General features: G+C 44.5%; 1 protein-coding gene across 1 annotated transcript in view; it reads left to right on the top strand.

The window, feature by feature from the left end:
* Nucleotides 1–25,174, top strand: part of LOC112119274 (vascular endothelial growth factor receptor kdr-like) — a 179,295-nt gene that overhangs the window by 78,076 nt on the left and 76,045 nt on the right. Inside the window, exons 6-10 of the mRNA XM_026652934.1 lie at nt 207–343; nt 2,097–2,277; nt 3,424–3,541; nt 6,844–7,019; nt 19,860–20,013. Coding sequence (XP_026508719.1) covers nt 207–343; nt 2,097–2,277; nt 3,424–3,541; nt 6,844–7,019; nt 19,860–20,013 — 766 coding nt within the window. The remainder of the gene's footprint in view (nt 1–206; nt 344–2,096; nt 2,278–3,423; nt 3,542–6,843; nt 7,020–19,859; nt 20,014–25,174) is intronic.

Raw genomic sequence — 25,174 nt, 5'->3', positions numbered from 1 at the left:
ATCCTGTCTGGCCTCCTGCATAACCCAGACAATAGACCAATGAGATTAAGGTTCCTACCTAAGTGATCTTATTTTCAAAAGTGCCTGAGTGCCCAGCAGCTCCCACTGAGGTCATTAGCAGGCTAATTTCCTACACTCCTCACAGGAGGAGCAAGATCTTGAGGAAGGATTTGAAATTTGGGTCTCCTCTGTTCTTTTCATTTCAGAGGGCAGAATACAGAACCTGGCTCTGAAAGCAAACTCCAGAAAGCTGCTAGTTGGAGATACCCTCAACCTGGAATGCAGCGCAGAGACCTTTTTCAATGGACGGATTGAATTTGAATGGCAGTATCCTAGTGGGAGAGTGAGTAGCTGACAATTTAAGGCTGTCTCTGGTTGGATTACAGTAGTGAACCGTATGGAAATGAAAGTTCTGTTCTTATGGTTTAGTAAGTCCTAATTTTGCTTTCATTTGTCATTCTTAAAACAAGCAATGGGAGAGCCACAAATGACTGTCTTTTCAGTTCGGATGAGCTGAAAACCCAGGATGCTTATGTGAACTCTCTGAGCCTCTTGGTTTGGCAAAATTGGGCTGCAAATCTCCTAACTGGATTTTTGCAACATCACCAGGAATTTTTGGTTCTGCGGGGAAAGAATAGCCTTTCCCACATCACTTCAGGCCCCCGTATGATCCTAACTGACAATGGGAAATCGAGCAGCCGCAGATGTGGCAGACTGTCTGTCTGACCATCCAGCTATCCATAAATCTAGGCATTTGTGCACTGTGTAAAAATGAATCAAAAACGAAATGGCCTTTCTCAAGCCTCACTAAAAATGTGGTTCAAGTTCTAAGTGAGGATTCAGGCTCTGCTAGTGGGGTGTAGGGCAGGGGGGTCATTTGGGGTTTGACCCCTCAGAGTGCTGAGCACTTCCTGCAAGGTGCTAAGCCCCTTCAGCACCCTCTTGGGAATCACAGGGGTGGAGCCCACGCAGTATCAAGTCTTGTTCAGGGTTGGTTCATTCATCCCTAATTAAATCTCTGCTCTTGCTAGCTGCTGAGTGCCCTGCATTCTCATTTAAGTCACTGGCAGCAGCATGTGGATTGAGCCCTAAAACTAACAGCTCTTAAAATTAGAGTAAATAAGTATTTCTAAGAAGCAGCAATTCTAAAAGTTCTCCTTGTGGAGAAAGAGCCCAAAGATCAGTGTCCCAATTCAATACAATTTTAAAAATATTCCATTCTGGCCTGTGCAAACCCCTAAATTTGATGATTTCTGGGTTTCTGCAGCCTTGCACAGAAAACAAGAATGTTCCATGTTATCTAATGACTTGGGACCCCTCAAAAGGTTTCTTGGCAAAACTAGTGAAAGAAATTTTTTTTAAAAGAAAAGAAAAGAAAAATAACAAAAACTACAGCCTGGGTTGGAAATACCTATAGAATTTTATCAGGATGAAACCAGTGTGGTTCTACAGAATTTTCTCTTTGAAATCTATAGAATGGAATAGAAGTTGATCTTCTTTCTAGTGTCTTTCCTTGAACCATCCGCTAGGGTTCTATGTAGGAGGTGTACAAATCCCTATTAAATTTTATAGGGTCAAAATTTCTATTGAAATTTACAATTCTGTATCAGGTTCTATAGGGCTTTTCCATTGGGATGTGGTTACTAAATAGATCTTTTACTATTTAACGTATTAATTTTTCTTCCCCAGACAGACTGATACTGACCAAGAATTAAATGTACACTACAGCTGGGAGTCCCAAAATAACATGGGTGAAATCCTGGCCCCACAGAAGTCAATGAGAGTTTTGCCATTGACTTCAACAGGGTCAGGATTTTAACCCCTGATTAGTTCTGTTCACGGATTTACCCACTTGCGTGGTACTAGTGAAGAGCTACTTGATTTCATTCGTTTGTAGGTCTATGGACATTAAAAGCTCCCTGAAAAGGTCTGTCTGGTGCGTCTTCTTGTGTATTATTAGTAACCAACTCTCTGGGGGGAAAGTGTAAGTGTTTCAGCTGAGGTCTTTGGAGTTTTTATCTCTTAATTGAAGGGTATTTGAAACAGAATAAGCAAAAAGTTTACCCTTTTCTTTTTCTCTTTCTTCTGTCACCCAGGATCATAAGCCTACACGAATTTTGAACAAAAGTCAGTCGGTTTATAAAGGCTTCAGTAATCTGACCATCCACAACGTTACCATGGAAGACAGTGGCTTGTATATATGCAGAGCAGTCAACGTAACAGGACTGGAGACCAATGTAATGATACTGAAGGCCAATGAAACAATCACAGTATACAGTAAGTTCCGTATCTAAATCAGAATAGTGTCTGGGAAGCAGGACTGTTAAGGAGATGGACACATTTAATATGTAGCGGTCCATTAGCAATGACACCAGCTAGGATACAGTCACAAGAGTGGCCTATCACTCCTCATGCTTTAGGACATAAACCAGTGGTGGGCAACCTGAGGTCCGCAGGCTGCAAGCAGCCCATCAGAATAATCTGCTGGCGGGCCGCCAGACAGTTTGTTTCCATTTGCACAGCCGCCCGCAGCTCCCAGTGGCTGCGGTTCGCCATTCCCAGCCAATGGGAGCTGCGGGAAGCGGCTGTGCAAATGAAAGCAAACTGTCCAGTGGCCCACCAGTGGATTAATCTGATGGGCCGCAGGTTGCCCATCACTGATATGGGGTCAAGAAGAAATGTTTTCAACAAAATGTATTATAGTGTTACAGGAAGGCTATGTCTTCTTCTTAAACACACAGTACCGGTCTTTGTTAGCGACAGGATATGGGACAGTAGAGACTCATTAATTTGTTCTGGTTTAGCTGTTTTTATCCTCTTAAATGTTTTTGAAAAGAGAGTAAACTTCTGAAATGGGATGTACTGGAATTCATCTATTTAGTCATGAGTCACTTATCTCACATGGGTCACATTGGCTCTGTGTCTGGGTAGGCCAGAATTTTCAAAAGGGTCAGCGTCCTCAGCTGGGACCAGATTTTCAAAAGAGCTCAGCAAATTGGGTGCTGAGCACCTCTGAAAGTCTGGCCCCCATAGTGGGTGCTCTGCCCTTGAAAATCTGGCCCCCTTCGAGGTGAAAAAATCAACCTTTGTCAAGGGAGGCCCCAGTTAAAATAAAAGCGGGTTATCGTCAGATACCGCTGTGTAGCAGCTGTTGGTGGTGGTTGATCTTTTAAGTGGCCACCACTGCCACTAGAACCAAAATGTGCAGCGAGAGCCTGTCTCTAGTTCTGGGACATGTGTACAGAACAGATACAGCTATGGCTGAAGCTTACTGGCAGCTTGTCATTCCATTTGATTGTCTGTAGCTTCTCCTGACCTACCATGCTGACACCCATTCCAGAGCACATTGTATTTAGGGCTGCGGGTATTTATAGCCTGACAAGAATCTTCCATGGTATGACTTTTTTAAAATATTTGTTTAAGACAAAGCTTTCCTGAGAGTTTCCTATAAGAAAGGACCTTACTACGAGGGGGTAGCAGGACACAAGTTACTGAAACTAGCTGTGAAGGTGGATGCCTTTCCCCGCCCCAGTGTTACCTGGTGAGTATCAGCCTCTTGTGCAGGATCAAGAAAATGTGATCTTCTGAAAGGGATAAGAAAAGATATCCCGGCCACTTTCTTCAGACATGGCAGACAATGTAGAGGGGTGGCCTTGTGACTAAATTGCTGGTCTAGCAAACAATGAAATCTGGAAAAAGAACAGGAGTACTTGTGGCACCTTAGAGACTAACAAATTTATTAGAGCATAAGCTTTCACGGGCTACAACCCACAATGAAATCTGGGTTCTATTATCAGCACTGCCACAGACTCATTGTGTGATATGATCTTGGGCAAGTCACTTCACCCCTCAGTTTCTGCACCGACAGCCTGGGAAGAATGTTACATCCCTACCCCACAGCAGAAACGCAAGGATCCGCTCAGTCATGTGCCCATAACACACTGAGAACCACAGACAGAAAAGGACAAGAGAGCGTTGTCAGTGTTACCATTAGCAGAGCTGAGCTTAAAAGGAGCCAGTGCCTCCCGGAAAGCTGTAAGAAACATTCTCTGCATGAGAACCTCTGCCTCTTCAGCTCATGTTTTTTTCTCTCCGCTCATTTATGACTAAGGACATTCTCCTGAAAGTGGATCTTTTTACAGAAATGTTTATCTGCTCCTGCCACTGCTTCCCCACCTGAAGTCCTAATCCATGTGGGAATACTTTCTGCAGCTGCCAGCTGCACAGAGTTAGGACTTTGGTTGCAGGTGGGGAGTCAGGACCAGATGATTTCTGAAGATCCTGTTTTTTAGGCAGTAATAAAAAAAATAAAATAAAACGAAGCAAGGGGCATGCAGGAAATACTGATACATCCGCAGAATCATCCCAAAATAGAATAGAGCTCAAATGTTTCTAGAATGCTTCATGAAATCATAGACGCTGGAAAGGCAAAAGTCCTATTAGACCTTCTTCTGTCAATGCAGGAAAGTCCTTCATGGCCACTGCTGCAATAGGTGAACTTAATTATGGCCTTTGTTCCCCCTATGTATTCAATTAAGTGGCTCAAGCAACATCATCTGATGGATCCACAGAACTCCACCATGTCTCCCCTCAATCCATCAACGCCAAGAATGTGGCATCCATCTCACACACACACACACACAGCAAACAAAGGGGAATCATCGCAAAATCCTGTGGGCCAATCAAAGGCTACTCCAGTGTGACTATGACACATCACCATTTAATACAAGATGCAGCACTTCAACAACCATAGGAAGCACTAACTTCCATCATCTCCCCTTTGACTTCTTTCTCCCCTCTCCCTCCCCTTCCTTTCTGCCTCTTTTTATGGTGAGGGGAAATGTTGGCCAAGACCACCAGCATTCTACCCCTAATCCATTGCCTAGAAACCAGACAGCTGCTCAAAAGCATGCTCAGATCTGTGAAAGCCCTCTGCCATGCTCAGCGTACCTTGCCATGATGCTGTGGTGAGTTGGCACCTCCACAATGCACTTTTCGTGGGCCAACAAGAAGTGCTGAGTCCAAGTGACTCAGTGGCAGGATTGGCAGAGAGCAGGGGGAGTAGGTACGGTTTGGGGTTTTGTTTTGTTTTTAAATAGTAAAATTGTATGAAATTCCATGAGGTTCAATTCAAATCATAAGAGAAATTAGCCAGCTGTTGCTGGGGGTGTTTTTTAAAGAGCTGGGGATATTTTATGGGATGAAGTGGGGACTTTTCCCTTTTCTTTCTACAGCAATGGTCATACTTCATGCAGAGGTTGAGAAAGGAAATTTCCATATTTGGGAGTAGTCTAAGACCACCAACATTGTCTGCCCTGTGTGTTCTATGCTGCAGCAGTGAGATGTTGATGTTGGAGTCCTCGTTAGTGCAGTTGTTTAAATTACTGTCCAGGAGACTTTCAAAACTCTCAGACTGAACACAATCACATTTCTCCAGCTGGAGTCCCTGAGAAGTTCATCAGCCTGACCTGTGGGTTGTAGTGTCTTGCCCATCAAATATTTGAAGTCCAAAAGCATCCAAACAACATCACCTCTACTTGCAGGTGGTTTTATCTATGAACTAGAGGAACCTTATTCAGATTCTTCTACCCCACTCTTTGTTGATGAAGGTTCAAGATCACAAATACTCCCTGGGAGGAAACAGAGATTTTCAGAATATTTATCCAAATAGAATAAAAACGCGTCCCCTGCATGTATACAGCCAAATTTTCAAAGTGGCCTCAGTCACCTTTAAATTGATTATAAGCTCTTGGGGCACAGACTTTGGCTGTTTCCAGTGCTGTAAAGGGCCATGCACACCCATTGCAGTAATAACAGTTAATTATAATCTGTTCCCTTAATTTGCTTACTCCAAAACTGGTGGCCCAAGTTTTTGCAAATCCACAATTTGCTGTGCACATTGCAACACTTGCACTGCATATTTGTTATGCTCATCAGATGGTTAGTTGTCTACCCAATTTCAGGGCCGCCCGGGGGGGGGCAAGTGGGGCAATTTACCGCAGGGGCCCCCACGAGAGTTTTTCGGGGCCCCTGGAGTGGGGTCCTTCACTTGCTCCGGGGGCCCTGGAAAACTCTCGGGGGGCCTGAGCCCCCGGAGCTTCTTCCGCTCTGGGTCTTCGGCGGCAATTCGGCGGCGGGGGGGGTCCTTCCGCTCTGGGATCCGCCGCCGAAGTGCCCCGAAGACCCACGGCGGGGGGTCCTTCCGCTCTGGGATCCGCCGCCGAAGTGCCCCGAAGACCCGCAGCGGGGGGTCCTTCCGCCCCGGGACCCACCGCCGAAGTGCCGGGTCTTTGGCGGCAATTCGGCGGCGGGGGGCCCCCGCCACTGAAGACCCCAGGCCCCCTGAATCCTCTGGGCGGCCCTGCCCAATTTGCAAATGCAGATGTTGTTGGCATGTGTCCATCTCAGTTTAAAGCACCTAGAAACTCACTTGTGCAATGTTGGACACACACTTTTGAGTATGTGACCCAGGGTTTGTATGTTCAAGTGGTGCTCTCAATACAGAGGCCAGTTACTTAAATCACAGAGAGTCCTAGAATGGGCAACTTTCTGATTGTCTCTTTTCACTGCTGCTGGCTAAAATATGGGGAAAAAAGAAGCCAATGTATTCCCATCAATTTGGCGAGGATGGGTAAGGGGAATGCATGTAAGGTTGTTGTTTTTTCAATTCAAGCACTGATGGTGGATTGGGATTCCCTACAGATATTCCCATAGGACAGCAATAACAATTTACCTAGTTAAATCTGAATTTGGATAATGGCCAGCCCCTCTTCTATGTACTAGGGCTTGCCTGCATGCAGTGCTGACAGTCTTTGTTTGAACTTCCCTCGCTCTTCAAAACAGGTATAAAGATGGCAAGCTAATCAAGGAGAACCACACTTGCTATGTACCAGATCGAACGAAGTACAAGCTGGGCATAAGGGATTTGAGACCAAAGCATGCTGGGAACTACACCATAGTCCTGAGCAACACTAAACATGGCCTGTATGAGAACCTCACCATCCAGCTGGTAGTGACAGGTAAGCACCCGATGTTTCCAAATAATTCTGTTGCTCTCTCTCATTTCACTTACGATGCCATTTTGCTCACCAGGCCAAGCGGGAACATTGAGCAGCCTTTGACATTTCTCTCTGTTTAATTGATATGATGTCAGACTCATAGAGCATGGAGGAGGGATAGCTCAGTGGTTTGAGCATTGGCCTGCTAAACCCAGGGTTGTGAGTTCAATCCTTGAGGGGGCCATTTTGGGATCTGGGGCAAAAATCTGTCTAGGGATTGCCCCTGCTTTGAGCAGGGGGTTGGACTAGATGACCTCCTGATGTCCCTTCCAACCCTGATATTCTATGATTCTATAACATAGGCTGCCCAGGTTTTTCAGAGTTCAGACTGGGGCAAGGCAGTACTGCTGGATAAGGGCTGATGAGAGTTCCTCAGAGGTGGGAAGGTGAGGGTTGCCCTGTTGCAAAAGCAATATTGAATTCCAGGTCTGTAGGTCCTCTCTAAAGATGATTGTGTGCTCCTGAAGGGTTTTCCCAGGGATTACCTTGAAGTATGTGGGAGTGGAGAACACATCCTGCATAAACTTCATAGTGTTATGAGGTACTGACCAGTGCATGCATGGACAGCGGCAGTTCATTCAAGAACCAATTCAATATAAAAGGGAATGCCGATAGGTTCCAGTCCACATTGCCCTAAGACAGTGGGGTGCACTTTTAGAACTGGGCCTGACATTCCAGATTGTTCTGGTCATTAGAAAAATGCATATTTAACAAATAATCCACAGTGCCTGGTCATCTTGTATTAAAATGTATCTTGCATCTGCATCACAGGCTACTATGTAACACACATCTCAGAGTATCTGGTAATGGATGGTCACCATATACCAGCATCTTTGGTTGTGGATCTTCACCCTACAGAGAATTCACATTGCAGATTGTCTGGCCATAGATGGTCACCCTGTACTGGACACACTCAAGACATGCTCCATGTCACTCCATGACTATCTATGCTTAACGCAATTAACACACATGCCAGAATGGCGAGGTGACAAGTAAGATGTGTCAAGTTGCCAATGCACCATTACACCTAAGGCACGGAGAGCTTACGATATTTTCCCTCTCTCTGTGATCACTACTGTGGCACTGTGTGGAGAAAACCAATAGTTTGAAAGTGAACAAAGGAAAATTTTGGCTTACTATTGGGGGGCGGGAAATTCCTAAAAAGTGAACTCTATTAGACTGGGGACTAGTTTCCCCAAGAGAAGTACCAGAAGCTCCATCCCTTGGTATATTGCAAACTAGCCTAGAGAAAGCAGTGAAGAACAGCCTGTAAGGAGAGGAAAAGGCCCACATTGGTGGGAGCAGAGGAACTAGCTGAGCTCCTATGTCTCAGATGTCTATTAATCATCCTTCTCTAGAAATTCATTTTCAAGAGAGTCCCGGGAAAGCGGAAGCAAGCTATGTGCATTGACGGGGGTTTTGAGACAGATGGAGAGATAGATACATGAATGACATTTATTAATCTCCATCTCTTGGGAGGTGGAAAAAGGGGCCATGTTATCCCATTGTGCATCCACTGCCTTGCCACCTCACTTCTATGCCATTTAGCTTGGTGGAAGAGAGAGACTGAATCACGAAGGAGAATAGGAGTTCAGTGAAAGTTAGCTTGGCTTTCTTTTGTGCTTCCTGAGTTTCAGTCAGGCTGTAACAAAGAAAAAGTTACTGATGCTGGTTCGTTCTCTTTTCAATAGTGAATGCTTTTCCCCCTTCCCTTTATTCTCTCTACGCCAAAAAATATTCCACTATTGTGTGGCATGTGCGCTGCTACGCCCCACGACTTCCAGCCATTGTGCATTTCTTATTTCACCCTTCACACAGGAGTATTGCCTGATAAGTAGGGAAAGGAATAAAGAGACACTAAGGATAAAATCCTGACCCTATTGATGTCAATGGCAAAACTCCCATTGTATTCAGTGGGCCAGGATTTCACCATAAGTCTTGGTCCCCAAAAATATGTAGCCTACTCTATTCCAATCCTTCACTAAAATATATATGGTAGAGAACAATCCTGCACTAGCAAAGGGATGAACTAGATGTCTTGGTAGGTCTTTTCCAGTCTGATTTCTGTGATTTTTATTCTTCCTCTACTGAACGGTTCTTTGGAGCACATCGTTCGTGAGCTGATCCCAGTTGCTGCCGTTCTGTTTGTGAATGGATCATTTTCAGCTTAGCAGTTATTCTTGCAATGTTCATTCTGAGTGTGTGCTACGTTGGTTACTCTTCATGTATGACTGGTCATCTTGGTCACATGGTATGGTTTCTCCTGCCTGGCTGGATGATACATTTTAAACTGGAAAAGATTGCATAAACAACAATGAATAATGAATACTCTTGTCAATGCCTGTCTCCTTGCTTGCATGAGGAAAAGGGTGTTCAGATGAAGAACAGTCATTCCCCCAACATTTATACAAACAAAAGTCTGTGTGCAGAACTGCTCATGGGTAGCCAAGGAAAAGATGTTATTGCAGGATTCAGCCATCTATGGCTATTAGCTGTTTTACACATATTTTCATCTTTGTATGTTATGCACAAGTACACTGTATACACACACACTCTCACACACACAGAGCCTTATGTGCATTGTTAGCCTTTGTCAGAGATCAACACAACAGAAGGCATTAATCAGGAATAATTATTGCAGTGAAAAAATGCCATTAATCGTGATACAGCAAGTCCAAAAGCTCCAGGAATATTGCTGATTGGTAAAGTGCAGACTGATGTTTCATGTACAGGCAAGGGGAAAAAACAGCAGGTGTTTCTTTTTTGGTAACAAAAGATCATCCCAGAGATGAAGAATGTTCACAGAGAAGTATCTGGCAAAGAGCACAATTGTTCTGAATATGGCAGCTGCAAGTAGTGAGGAAACTAGCCTTGCCATGGATATGATTTACACAAAACTCCCATCAACTCATCCCTGCCTTTGCCAGTCCCCACTGTCTAGGACTCGTGGCCTCATGAACGTACACAGCACACTTTAGCTCATGTCTTGAATTAAGGGGGAAGATTCTTTTGGCCAACCTTACATGGGTACATGTAGATCAAAAAAGAACATTTTGATCTTGAATTATAACCTGACTCTCATTTTCAGTTAGAGTGTAGGGTCCATTCCATTGTCAGGCCTGGGCATTTGCAACTCATTCGCCAAAAAAATTAAATGTGGGGGTTTTGATAGCTTGAATCTTTACTAAGCAGTGTTTTAAATGCCTAAATAAATCACCTGACTCCTTATCACTAATCATTAGCATCAGCATCAAATTATAAGTTCACTACCTTCTAAATAGGGATAACTTGCTGAGAGTTTCAGTAGATATTTATATGTTGGGCCTTCCATCCAGTAGGATGTCAAAAAACTCTATGGCACTTTATACAGGGAATGGATCCCCTGGCCCAGGATGGACTCACAGCTGCCTCTGAGCTGGAAATGACAATGTTTAGGGAACAGAGATTAACTTCTCCAATTGGAACTGCAGGCAGAATGTCATTACTAGAGCTGGAATTTGAACACAGGGATTAACACACTCTTCATCAGAAATCTCTCTGGATTTGTAGTGAACGCAATGATCGGGGCCTCAGTTTTACGTCCCCTCTGAAAGCTGGCATCTTCAGCAATGCAGCGTCATGCTGGGTGCTGATTTTGTACCGTCTCAGTGGGAAGAATGCGTACCTTTTCCTGCAGGCTGTCTTTGGAGGTGTGGTCTTTACACTTATACTGCAGCAATCAGAATAGTTAGGGCATAAAGTGCACACAGAGAGAGGTGCACAATAGTACCAAGTACAACATCACCAGCTGTTTTCCCCTGAGCCGGACGTGGCCATAGAATCCACAACTGGCAAGAGAGAAGCTGAGCTACAAGCCAGGCGTCAGCTCGCCACAAACTGGCACAAGCAGAGTGTGCCTTGTAGCTCCCACTATGTCTAACTACCCAGGACAGACTTTGATGGGAACCAGGCTGACTGCAGGCAGAAACTCCACACCCGAAAACAAGCAATTGTTGACTGGCCTGTTGATGAATGACCAATAGGGTCCCACTATCATTCAAGAAATGCCCCTTTAAGAGGTGACTCCCTCCTTAGCCTATGCCACTGGCCACCCATTTTCCCACCACCCCTGGAGGCAGATGGAATTTAATCTCCCAGGAGCACACCCACCCCTTGCCGGGTCTCATTGGCTCAGGGTAGGACTCTCGAGTCTCCAGGAGGTAGCCGATCGCCTTTCCAGAATGTTCCTTCTTTACATATTTACACATCAAACACTGTCCAAGAAGCGGCGGGTTGCTGTGATTTTGTTTTGTTTGATTAAATTCTTATTGCGAGCCAAAGCTTCAAGAGAATAATGTCCTGAAGAATTTGGAGGGGAGGGAGCAAGGGAAAAGGGTGATCCTAGCAAACAGCTGGCGGCTGCACCTCTGAGCCAGCCAAGAATGAAAAATGTGGGAGAAAAAAGGTATTCTAGGCTAGACTACAAAGCAAAGGGGGGGAGAGATCTATTTATGGTCAAGCAGGCTGCATTTCATTCTCACGCTCGCACAAATAATCTGGATTTAACAGGCTTCTTGCTGAGCCCTTTATGCCACAGGCAGTAGCCTCTTACCATCATATTTTGAGGGCAGATTGTACTGGAGACGTTAGGTTAACTCGCAAAATGGGAGAAATAACCCACCATTATCTTGCCTCTCCCCTAGCCCGCTCTCATCTGACTCCTTTCCTAAACTCCCTCTAGCGTTTCCTAGCAGACATTGCAGTCGCTCAGTGTGGCTCCATTCAACTGGAATTAGCTTTATTGTCCAGTCCTTGATCCCGCCAGCCCTGGTGTGGTGCCTAGCAGGGAAGGCAAATTGAGTGGAGGCTGTGTCTGAGTGCAAGATGAAGCACTTGGAATAGCTCCTCAACACTGAGTGGTAGTAATTCTCTGGCTCCTTATGCACCCGCACCCTCAGGGTGAAATGAGGACGGGATGGGGGGGTGGAGAGTGCACACGTGCAGAGACACTGGCTTACGCGTGATCTTTGTTGTGCTAATGAGGTGTTCAGCTATGCACTGCTGTGTTAGACTTTGCTCCTGGCACTAGGCAGGTGCGGCGTGGCGACAGCGCCTAACATTCTCATGAATTGGCTCCCTGTCCCACTCATCACTTTTATGCCTTACACTTATAAACTTAAGCACCTGCATAAAGGCCCATGAACTCAGGCTGGGTTGGACCACGGTGTATAATATCCTCCCAGGCCAGCTATTGGCATAAAATAAATGACATTCCTCAAAGTAAAAAGACAGGACCTCATCCTAACCACAAGTCCCATAGGCAAACGCCTAGGGAAAGAGATGAGTCTTCATCAGGCCGTGAAGATCAGCCAATGTAAGTTGTGTCAGACCATGGGGGAAGAGAAGTCCAGCGTGATAGGCCTCATCCAAAGCTCCATTTAGTCAATGGAAAGTCTCACACTGACTTTAGTTAGCTCTCAATCAGGTCATAGGTGCGTGGAACTCCCATTGAAGTTTTGACGTTGTTGTACTGCTGTAAGAGGGCCATGGAAAACACACACTTCCTTGATATTATTACTACATTCCAAATGAAGATTGAATTAGGAGGACCAAGACAAACATGTGAAAGCAGCATCCTCTAAAATGAAACAATATCTATCCATCCATTCATCTCTTCATCTGTGTGACTAATGCATCCCTCACCTTAGCATCTGGATTTCCAAAAAAGCCACCTCTTTTCTGTCACTTTGGAGGAGCAGCCATCCAGGCAAAGCTGAAACAGAAGTGATTGTTTTCCATCATCTGAGCCAGCTAAGCAAACTAGAAACACAAACTACAAAAATAGAGGGGCCATTGTTTCTGATGAAATCCTGTCCAAGCCCAGAGCATGTGGATTGGGTTGCATCCCTTTCCTCCTCCGTATTGTTTGTATTGCTTAATTGGGTGTGGGCCATGGTAGAGGGGATGCTTGCTTTAGAATAGTAAAGTAAGTACAAAAATCAGAACATTAGATGTCTGTCCATCTTTTCCCTCAAAGGGGGAATTTCTACTGTTGGGGAGGGGGGATGGGACACGGACACCTACTGACTTATTTATTGCAGTGTGCGAAAGTGAATAAAAAAAGGAGCAAAAAAAAAAAGATGATAGGCAAACTTCCACTAATTATTAGCAAATTATGAGTAATTTTTTCACTAATATTATGTGATCTCCACATGCTGCCAGCTTCCTACTCTAACCCTCCACTTAGCCCTCTGTGCTCTCCTGGGAGCACATTTTGTTGGAAGTAGCCAAAGCAATTTTAGGAAGGGGGAACTGGGGACTGCTTTAGTTTTGCCAAAATATCCTAAGCATTCCTCCCGGCTCTTTACTGAAGCAGCGTCTCTCCAATTCTAACAGCAGGGAGGTGGGGGCAGCAGCATGTTGTTTACATGTTGCCCCCCATGCCCCCAGCCAACCCTGCAGGTAGATTAACTTGTGCCTTTTCCTTTAGAAAAGCAGGCTGGCCAGCAGTGCCAATCCTTGAAAACTGGAGAGCTAAAATTGCATGTTCTGGGAACAATTAAGCAGATCAGCATTGAGCACTTTGCTTTTGAACTCTGCTTAGCAAAAAAAGGAAACAAGACAAAACTCAATTTCCAGAAAGTTGGCTAAGTCAATCAAAGGAGGAAAGCAGAGCTGTTACGGGGGTGTTATGGGGTGGAGTTGGGGAGAGAGAGAGACATTCTCCTTATTAGAGAATTAAGAGAGAGAAAATTCGTCTAAAAGTCATCTTAAAAGGCAAAAAAAGCCAAAAAGTTGTCTGTGATTTTAGCACAGGACTCTTCTTGGAGGGTTAAAACTCCCTACAACTTTTTAAATCTTTGGCTATTCAGTATAAGAAAATTGATCAATTTATATTCCAGTTAGTCCACCCTCCCAGCCCGGTCCTCATGTTCCAAACCAACATGTTCCAAAGGAACACGAGGGAGTGTGCTCTAGACATCAGGGTGGGAGCCTGATAATCAGCGCTCCTGGGTTCTATTCATAGTGGGACTTTGGGCAAGTCTCTCCAGCCCTGTTTCCCCAGATGTAGACTGGGGATAATAATATTTATCTACTTCCGAGGTGGCTTGCAAGGCCTCAATGTTCGTAAAGTGTTTTGAAAACCTTGAATGGAAGGCATCCCAAAATGTTTTTGATTTTTCCTCTCTCTCTCTCTCTCTCTCTCTGTGCGCATGTGCAAGTTTCTTCTTTGGAAAGAAAATAAGTATAAATATATCATGAATATATATCTAGATCACCTGTTCAAACCCAGACTCAAGCATGTGCCTAAGTGCTTTGCTGGATCAGTCCTATGTGATTAATGAGTAAAATCAATCAACAACAGTGCCTAGTGTGTAAGGAGTTTAGATCTCAGTTCAGCCACAAGTGGGGGCAAGTGTTTGAGGATCATTTCAGTCACAGGTCCTTGAAACTAGAGCAAAGCAGAGATCACTGGAGCATTCTGCTATACATGGGAAATGCTCCATTACCACCTCCTCAAACTTAGCAAGCAGGCAGCTTGTGTGGGTTTCTCAGGTGACAGGAGGAGTGTGTGACCCCATAGCAACACTCTTAGTACATACAATAATTCCTGGTATAAAATAAAGATACAGTCTCTTTCACTGAGTGGGGAATGATTGGGGTCAGTGGCCCAACTTGTCTACAAATTATTTGCCTCTCTAATGCTTAAGGCCTAAATTTAGCACTGGAAAGGAAGGTGAAATTTACATCACTCGGATCAATTTGAAATTTACAGTAAGTGCAACTGCTTTTGATTGCTCTTCACAGTGCAGCAGCAGGGAAGTCTTTAGTTATTCAGGTCAGCTCCCACACCGCCAATTACACCCTCAGCAAAGAGGAGCTAGAAATACAGTTTAAACTAGAGAAGAGGAAAACCCATCTCAATGACTTTTCAATCTACTTGAACATTGTGCATTTGAAATGTGGCCACAAAACAGGAAATGTTTAAGGTTTGACTTCTGATTAAATTGAGAAAACTCAGCTCAGGAGGAAGGGCAGCCAACAGAGCAGATGGAGAGGACTGAGGTGCAGTGACAGATCTCTGTGGAGCTGTAGGGTCAAGGTGTAGGACAGCAGGAGGTGCTGCAGGTCAGGAATGAGGTGTACTTAGAGATATTCCCTCCCACACACACCAAGGGTTCAGGACCTGTGTAGGAGCGACTACTGCACATCAAGACTGAGGTGCATTGGCAGAGTTGTTTGAGGGTGCCCAGGACTGGTACAGCAGAGGCTGCTGCGGGTCAGGAGGGAGGTGCATTGCTTGAACTGTTTGGGAGAGCCCAGAACTGGCATAGCAGAGGCTGTAGTGGGTCAGGAACAAGGTTCTTTTGGCACAGCTGTGGGATGAATGGACGGGATTCAGATCCACAACAGCGGAGGGCTATTGCAGATCTAGGCTGAGGTGCATTGCCGAGCTCCACGCAGAGGAAGCTTGCAGACCTGATGAGCTCTTCAGTGTTGCTGGTTCATCACTTTCATATCCTCTAAATTCACACCAGGTTTTGTTTAATGTTTTTTTTAAAAAAAAAACCACCCACAGACCTGTCTTATTAAATCTGTATTAGAGATGTGTAATTTAAAGAATATATATTTGGATTCTGGCAGTTGTTAAAAATGGATTCCCTTCCCGCACCATGCTTCACACATACAAATGAACAAAGGTACAAGAAGCTCCCATTTTGGAAGTGTGTTTGGGGGGCAGGAGTGATCAGAGAGACACATTGGCTGTGTCTACACGAGGAGGGTTGGTAAAAAAAAATCCCCACCATTGCTAACATTAGGAGTCGTAGGGCAGTTAAGGCTCCTGCAGCCACCAATGTTTTTAATGCTGATTTATCTAACCCTGTTCCGAGCAGGACTAGATGCCAAATGCCAGTGGCTGCAGAAGCCCTATCAACACTAGGCCTCCCAGGATTGCTGCCACTGATGGAGATTTTTAGCAATGGGGGGAATTTCTGCCAAGAGGATCTGACCTTTAAAGTGAATGGAAAAGCTCCTGTTGATTTCAATGGGCATTATATTAGGTCCATGAACAGAGTGGGTAAGATTCACACTCCCATTCTGGCCCCTTTACACCAGATAAAAGGACTGGAGCAACATAAAGATGCTCCAAAAGCTCCAGATCCAGCCGGAGCAGAATTCCTCCAGCACACACAGTCCTCTGAGGAACCCCCCTTGGTGTCAGGAGCATGCTGGAGCTGGGGCTGAGGTCAGGCTTGCAGCACATAATGCTGTGGAAATTCCAAGCACCACTGCGGCCCACCGGGCAGTCTAGCAATATTCAAAAGTGTTTGATTCCCCCGATTTCAATGGGAGTCAGACACATCTTCAGGCATGGATACCTCTGGCTCAGAGAGGTGACGTGATTAGTCCAACGTCACCTAGTAGTGGAGCTAAGGACTAGAAGCCAGAAGTTCTGACTCCCAATCTCCTGCTAGAACCACAAACCTCAACCTCTCATTTGAAGACAGAATGTTCAGCTCACTGTGAAAAACAAAACAAAAAAACAGGCTTTTTTAAAAACTTGTTTTCATTTTTAAATTGCCATTCCCATAATTAATCACTATCTCCACTATAATTGGGTTCTGTGGCACTGGGGGGGGGGGAGCCAAGAGGTTTTTTCAGCAAACCCCTTTAATTTTAAGTAAATAATTGCTTAAGTCTCATAAATAATTATGGCATTTGATGAATCATTTCAACTCATTTTAGGTTTCAAGTAATATTTAATAGCACCGTGCAGTAAAGTAATTGAGGGACTAGGAATTCATTTGATGCTCCGGTAAATCATTATTTTAATTAGATCAAGTACAAAAATTGCCATTTCTTGTTAGGAAAGATCATTTAAATGACATCCAATATGTTCATCATTTCACCAAGAGTACAGACAATTCTGTTAATATGCAAGGGTATGACCCAACCCCCTACACACGCATACACACTCTTTCTCTCTGTCCCTCTCACATGCATGTACACGCAGTCTCTCTCTCTTTCATATACATATAGTCTGTGTGCAAAACTCAGAGCTCACACCCAAGAAAACACAATATTTTTGCACCCTTCCATATTAACCTTAACGCTCTTTCTTTGGTAAAAAACACATGTACAAGTTCTTTGCAGATGAGCAGAATGAAAGATTTAAGTACGAACAAAAAAATGATCTGAGAGCATAGAAAATGGACTCTTGTCCACCAGGGGTTTTTGATGGTGTTTATGATTGGGAATGATTCAGTGGTGGGAAAAGAGACACCAATTAAAAGTAGCCTCTCTCTGCAGAACACAAATCAGTAACAGTCTTCCCTTAGGAATAACACCCTACATCCAAGAATCTCAAAGCAGGTTACTAACATTAACAAGACAATCTTTATAATAGTAGGTTTTATTCCCCCCATTTTACAGATGGGGAAACTGAGGCACGGAGAACTGAAGTAGCTTGTCCAGCATCACACAGTGGGTTGGTGGCACAGTCAGGAGTAAGACCAAGGCCTGCTGACTCCCTGTCCTGTGCCTTAACCACAAGATAATCCCGACTTCATCTTTCTACTGGGAGAAAGAAGGGGTGGAAAGTGGATTTATGGTGTGGTGTGTGCTACGGTATTAGGGCCACTTAAGAGGAGAAAAGGAACAAACTGCAACGTATGCAATAGATATCTTAACGCCAAAACGTCAATCGTTTTTAAAGTGAAACACTAATTAAGGTTATTTATTCCAACTAATGTCTCATTATGGCATGGGAGCTAGGATGTTGCTGAGCCCTCTACAGTCAACAACCCTTCCTCAAAACTTGTTAAGGGGGAAGCTGATAGATTTTCAGGCAGGGATGGGGTCAGAAGATCTTTCCTAGTCTGACCTGGCAGCCATGAGAAATGGAAAATGAGGATCCCACAGAGACATGGGATCAGAGCTGAAAAGCAAAGCTGGTCAGTCCCTAGTCAGAGAAGAGGGCTGGGAGACAAAAACAGAGGGCAGGGGTCCAAGACTGATGAGTTAGGCAATAGCTCATATTTGCATATCTGGGGCCTCCTTGGTAGGAGAAAAAAGAAGTCAACCCAAAAAAACAGAAATCTAATCTACTGTACGCTTCCCAACTTGTCAAAAGCTCTCAGCTTAAAGCAGCCACAGTCAGCTACTCAGAGGTGTTCCAAAGAGGGACCCAGACCAATAAATCTTTATGATTTCCTGTTATGAGAAGCGGACAAAGAGATATGACTAAGGATGGGCAGAGCAGTCTGCATAAAGAAAGAGGCCACGTTTTCACGCCCAAACCTTTCTGAGGTCAGGAAAAGGTCAGTTTCTGAGGTTAGGAAAAGGGGGGTTATACCACCATTTTTCATTTGGCATGTTTCTGCGGGAGCCAGAAATAGAAGATACAAAGTATCCCTTCCCCATTGGCAACCATAGGTATTGGAAGTGTCACACTGAGCCTGATCTTATGAGATTTCCAGCCTAAAGTTCTGATTTTGTACCCTTTACACACACAAATAATACTTAGTCATTAAAGCAGTCCTGTTGATTTCATGTGACAATGTCTTGTTTATTCCTCACATAGTACAGTGACGAGCACAGTATAAGAACCTGTGTTCCATTGATTTCAATGGGGCAGCTCACTTGACTATAGATTATTCACGTGGGTCAAGTTTGCAAAAGAGGATCTCAGTTTTGCAGATGCAAGAGTCTTTATTAAAGTTCAAATAAGCTGCCACATTTTTGGATGCTTATGCAAACATTTTAGTGTTCACACCTCACTAAGTATGACCCAAAGTCTTGTTTCCAAGATTCTGGTGAAAATGTTTCGCATATTGGAATGATCCATTTTTTGCTCTTACTGCTGCTTAAATTGTTGAGCCCCTGCATGTCTCTGCATGTGGATTGAGAGATGTTCCTGAGCATTCCAGGAGTCTCAACACTACACCAACACTTCAAAATCAGGATTTGTTCTCAACTTGGCTCCAAATGGGAATTTATCATATTCTGAGGGAACACAGTAGCAAAATGACAATTTTCTGACTACGAAAGAATCCATTTTTTCTTTACAAAAATTCAAAGAGAAACTAAGAAATATTTTTCTATTTTTGCAAACCCAAATGGCTCTGTTTAATGGTTTTGCAAGTGGAGATAATTTTTTCACAACCCTTTATCGCTGCCTTCTGCCCCCTGAGCACCACGCACTTTGCAATCCCTGCTCTTCTTCCCTCTCCCCTTCATCCTGCGCATGGTACAAGGTAATGAAGGAGGAAGGCAAGGTGTCCAAATCAAAAAGACTTTGTCACAAAGACTCTGGGGAGTTCACGTACAATGATAACCCTGTTCCAAACCAACAGTTGTTTGATAAGATTCTCTTAAGCCACTGACACTGGAAGTCTGGGCACCAGGGTATAAGAACTAGGAGAGATCAGATTTTGCCTATAGGGTAAGGAACCACCCTGTAACATCTTAACCCCGTACCTATTGAAGTCAATGGGAATTTCACTGTGTAGCTTTATCCAGGAGACGTCTAACATTCATGGCATTTGAAGGCGGCTGGGATTAATGTGGTGGAGTTTACATGTTTTGTAAAACCTCGTGAAACATTCAGGCTAGTGACTGTACACCTTTTATGTGGGAGCCTTTTCGGTATCATTGGTCACCATGCACCCAGCTCGTTTCTTTACCATTCCTCACTGGTTACAGCTACATACGCCCCTACGGAAACCAGGCCTGCCCTGCGAATGACACTGCTCCAGCTTTATGGATGGGCAATATTTGTCACCTCGCTTTATGGAGGTTTGTTTTTGTTTTTTTTAGAGAGGCCCAAAATCTATGAAAAGGAGACAGACTTTGACAAGGTCGCACAAGTGAACCTAGGAAGCACACAAAGCCTTCAGTGCACTGCGAGCGGGACTCCGGACCCCAAGATCACGTGGGAATGGGAGCCATGCGCCCCTGCAGAAGACATGCGGTAAGTGCACACTCCTGGGGCTCTCTTCTCAGGGTGAGCTGGTTACGTATCATTTGTTTCTTTTTCTGAGAAATCCTCTTGCCAATATGCTTGGGCATCTGTGACGTGAAAGACTGTAATGTCTGGGTATAGCACCTGTGCCCTTTCTTTATACTTTTCAAAGGGCAAGTCCAGGGCAACAGAGAGCTCTTGGAGATTGAAGTCATTTGTCCACAGCATGGACAACCACAGTGAAGGCTCCCCGCTATAGCCCCGTTCATTTTCTGAACCCTGACCTGGAGAGATCCACTTTATTAGGTCTATTCAATCCTTAGCCCCTCCGCTGAGAGTGCTGGCCAAATGCCTGATCTTGAACTATTAAAGCAAATGGGAGTTTAGTCATTCACTCAAATGGCAGCAGGGCCAAGCCTTTAGTGCCAGCTGTGGTGCTGGGCTCTGTGTCCAGTAGGAACTGTTCTGAGATCAAACAACTCATTTTATGCAGATCACCAAACAGCAGATGGTTACTATGAAACCAAACTGGTTTCCTGATCCGTAAGGGGAAGGCCATATAACCCCCTTACCACTTCCATGAGAAAGAATATTACAATATGGAGCAAGAATCTTCCATCTTGTTTTCTTTAATTAAGGCAGACATGATAGTTGCCTTGAAGGTCACTCACAATTCACATTTTACTCCAAATTTAGGTTTTGTACAAATAAACTTCTACAAATACCTATGACCAACAGAGAAGTTCACAAGTCTTTAAATTCCAATGGAAACAGCTGCTTTAAAAACAAATAACCATTCCCCTGCAGAGTGTGCAACCCAAAAGCACAAGATTCATAGATTTTTGGGCCAAAAGGGATCATCATGATCATTGGGTCTGATCTCCAGCAGGTTCTTAGTGCTGCAACAAAAGTGCAACTAATTCAATTGATTTGCATTGTTTCAGCCGAGAAACAGAGGTGCAAAAAATAACAGCACAAAGAGCAAAAAAATCAATTGGATTTTGAAAATGAATTCGGCTGCAGTAGTCTACTGGGTTATTAGTAACAGAGCTAAGGATGTGTGCTTGTTTAATAGATGTTTTGGTCTCAGTTACAGTAAGGCCATTTTAAACTGCTCAGGCTGTAAATTACACCCATTTTATGGCCTCTTTTACTGTCAGAACAGTGTTAGGTCATCTTAGTGTAACAGAATTGGACCAGATTCTCTTTAACCTGACAATGCCCCTTTGACTTAGCTGGAGTTTTTTTCCTGTGAAACCTTGGATGCAAAATATATGGTTGGTTGACAAGGGAATGGCAGATTTTTGAGAGTGACCAGCAAGGCAGATTTGAAGGAAAAGTGTATTCTTTTTAAGTGTAGAAATCCAGCAATCACAGAGAAAAGACCCCCTTTCTATTCCTTCAGGGATCATTGATGGACAAATGTTTCAAAGATTTAGGTTCAGTTTCACATAGGAGTTCCATGTGTCTAACCTGAATCTCAGGAGCCATCTTCTTCAGTGCACTTTGAGTCATCATCCACCCACATCAACCTGTATATTATACAATACTGCACAGTATCTTGCTGTGAACATTTGTTTGATAAAGACCTGGAGACAGCATGAGAGTTTGCAGAGGCAGAAGAAAGCTGGCAGGTCAGAATCCAGCAAACAGAAACTAAGCGAGTTAAACACGAGATGCTTCATGAGGATTCTGTAGACAAATAGACGTTTCCTTTGTTCCTGTTGAGATATTAGCTAAGTAGTCCACGGGGAGACGCCTGGGCTCAGATCTGAATGGGGAGTGCTTCCCCTGGTGAGCACCAAAGGGAAATACAGGGGCCAAACGTAACAACTCCAGTTGCACTTTAACCCTTTTCTGCAGTGAGAAGGCTGGAGTCAGGTTTTCCACCTCAAAGATAAAAGCAGATGTGGGAATAAGGAGAGAAATGTGCTGTGTAGCTCCTTTTTTCTGCTGTCATTTGAAAAGCAGCAATGGAAAATGTTTGTAACGCTGGCTGCAGTTTCAGCTCTTTTTCAAGGACATGTCTGGTGACAGGCCAGCGGACGTGGACAGTCTGCAAGGAGAATCTCCCAGACAAGGCCATTTTAGTGCAGCCGCTACCAAAGGGAAATTACCTGTGGGATTACTTGGGACAGCAGCCATCAGGGTCCCAAGATTCAAGCATCAGCAGCAGTCCTGTGTGCACCCACCTGAGAACGTGAAGGGTAGCCTGGTAATTGGTTTAGCATTTGGCCAACAGACACAGTGTCCCTCCAGGAATAAAACAACAGCTGGGAATTTGCAGACCTTTGTCAGAGCAGATAGGTATTGCACTACGCTTCCCTGGGAGGTATTCAAGGCACCATCACTGAAGGTGTTTAGCAAGGGCTTAGGTAAGACTAGAGAGGGAATACTACAGGGTCATGTATCAGGCATCCTGATGGAAGTCACACTAGCTCACCAGCAATCTCCTCCGAGCCCTGCATCTAGGATGGGATTGCGAGACTTCACACTCAAAGTACAACATTTCCCTGTGTTTTAGTTTGCTGACATACCACCAACAGCAGGCACTGTGTGTGAGTAACTCTGGGGCATTACTGCCAACCTAGTCCAAATTAGAATCAGTAACCTGGAAGCAAAAGGCTGGGCATAACCCCAGTCCCAACTCCCCGAGCTATTCAGTCCCTGATGTTATCAATTTAAATACAATTGCAGAGTGGCGTCTACCTCTGCTGGCCTCTGAGGCAGTCTTATCTCTCCTCAGCAGAAGCTGTAGGAGGATTCCTGTGGGAAATGACACACACCCCACCCTCCCTCATTTCCTGCTGTTGTCTCATTTCCTCTCCTTCTCTCTCTCACTACTGTAGCTGGAGTCCCAATGCGCGGTCATTGTTCACTCCAAGTCTAGCTGTGATTTGACTTGTTTCCTTTGAGCTCCTGCCTTATGCAGCCTTATGGGGGAATTGTTACTTGTAGGAAGCCACACAAGGCACCTTCATATCAGACCGTGTTGGATGGAGACACCAATATTAGTACAGATTTATTGATCCAAAGCGTGTCTTGTGATCTCCTGGCAAAAACACTTCTTCCCCAATGTGCATCTTACAGAGGAGATCTTATGTATTGGGAGCCTGATTGTCACAAGTGCAGCACCCACAACTCCTAAGCCAGGGGTTCTCAAACGGGGGGGTCAGAACCCCTCAGGGGGTCACAAGGTGATTACATGGGGGGTTGCGAGCTGTCAACCTCCACCCCAAACCCCGCTTGCCTCCAGCATTTATAATGGTGTTAAATATATAAAAAAATGTTTTTAATTTATAAGGGGGGTCGCACTCAGAGGCTTGCTATGTGAAAGGGGTCCACCAGTAAAAAAGTTTGAGAGCCCCTGTCCTAAGCAAATCAATGGGGTTTATGGGTATGCTGCACCTCTGAAAATCAGGTCACATTTATTTTGCACAAGTTTTACCTTCTATAACCCTATTCTGGTGCAATGGCCTCTAAGACTGAGGGCAGAAGTTCAGACTCCCTGGTCATCCAAACCTTGGCATCTCTGCTGAAACTGCTAACAAGGGGGCGGATTTCTGTCATGTGTGTTGACTTTGTGATGTAGACACCTGTCTTTTAGGATCTGAATTGAATTCACTACCCAGCCATCAATCACATGGTAACAATTTCCATTCACTTCCATCCTAAACTGGATTTAAACTGGCAACCATGAAATGAAAAGATCCCTAGCCCGGCACAGATACCAGTCCCCTGATCCAGCAAGCCCTCTGAAGAGTGCCATCTGCGATGAAACTTCAGAACTAATAAGAAGCACGCCCTACTCTGTATTTGTCTAATATTGAATCATAGCAATGTAGAACTGGAAGAGACCTCAAGAGGTCATCTAGTCCATCTCCCTGCACTGAGGCAGAACCAAATAAACCTAAGCTATCCCTGACAGGTTTGTCCAACCTGTTCTTAAAAACCTGCAAAGATGAGGCTTCCACAACCTCCCTTGGAAGCCTATTCCAGTGCTTAACTACCCGTTAGAAAGCTTTTCCTAATATCTAACCTAAATCTTCCTTGCTGCAGATTAAGCCCGTTATTTCTTTTCCTACCGTCAGTGGGCATGGAGACATTGATTCACTGTCCTCTTTATAACAGTCCTTATCATATTTGAAGTCTGTAACAGGTCACCCTTAATGTGCTTTTCTCAAGTCTAAACATGCCCAGTTTTTTTAAGCTTTTCTCATAGGTCAGGTTTTCCAAAGCCTTTATCACTTTTTGTTGCTCTCCTCTGGACTCTTTCCAATTTGTCCACATCTTTCTTAAAGCATGTCACCCAGAATTGGGGTACGTCCAGACTACCCGCCATATCGACGGGTAGCGATCGATTTATCAGGGATCGATATATCGTGTCTCGTTAAGACGCGATATATCAATCCCCGAATGCACTCCCCGTCGACTCTGGAACTCCACCGGAGAGAGCGGCGGTAGCGGAGTCGACGGGGGAGCCGCGGCCGTCGATCCCGCACCGTGAGGACGAGAGGTAAGTCGGAATAAGATATGTCGACTTCAGCTACGGTATTCCCGTACCTGAAGTTGCGTATCTTAAATCGACACCCCCCCCCCCCCCCAGTGTAGACCAGGCCTTAGATACAACACTCCAGCTGAGGCCTCACCAGTGTCAAGTAGGGACAATTACCTCCCATGTGTTATATACAACACTCCTGTTTATACACCCCAGAATGACATTAGCCCTTTTTGGGATGTATGCAAACATATTGAATTAATTTTCAATATGCATTATTATTATTATGAATGGAACCTCTAATTCTTTTTCCTCTGTTGTCTTAGTATGCACCCATTCCAGTCCCTTTCTCTGCACTTACTTATCCTACTTGGCTTTTCTAAGCAGGGACATTAAAAGCCATCATTCACTTCCCACTGTTTGAATAAGTGGGGTTCTGAATTTCAGAATATACAGGAAGTGTCTGATATCTTTAATGAGCTATGACTATAATGATCTGCAGGTGTATCTCCTGTTTTGCAAATCACACTTTAGTGATTTGATTTAATTACCCCATACTCTCTGTCTTTAGCTGTTTCATGGGGCGTATAGTAGAGTTTCTTATGGAGGCTGCACTAGCCGGGGACATGTTGGTTTAGTTCCCTGCTCCACCACAGACTTCTTGTATGACCT

This window comes from Terrapene carolina, unplaced genomic scaffold (genome assembly GCF_002925995.2).
Source record: "Terrapene carolina triunguis isolate 2854851 unplaced genomic scaffold, T_m_triunguis-2.0 Scaffold131, whole genome shotgun sequence".
Taxonomy (NCBI): Eukaryota; Metazoa; Chordata; order Testudines; family Emydidae; genus Terrapene; species Terrapene triunguis.
Note: the sequence above shows the minus strand (reverse complement) of the source record. Positions and strands in the feature narration are given on the sequence as shown.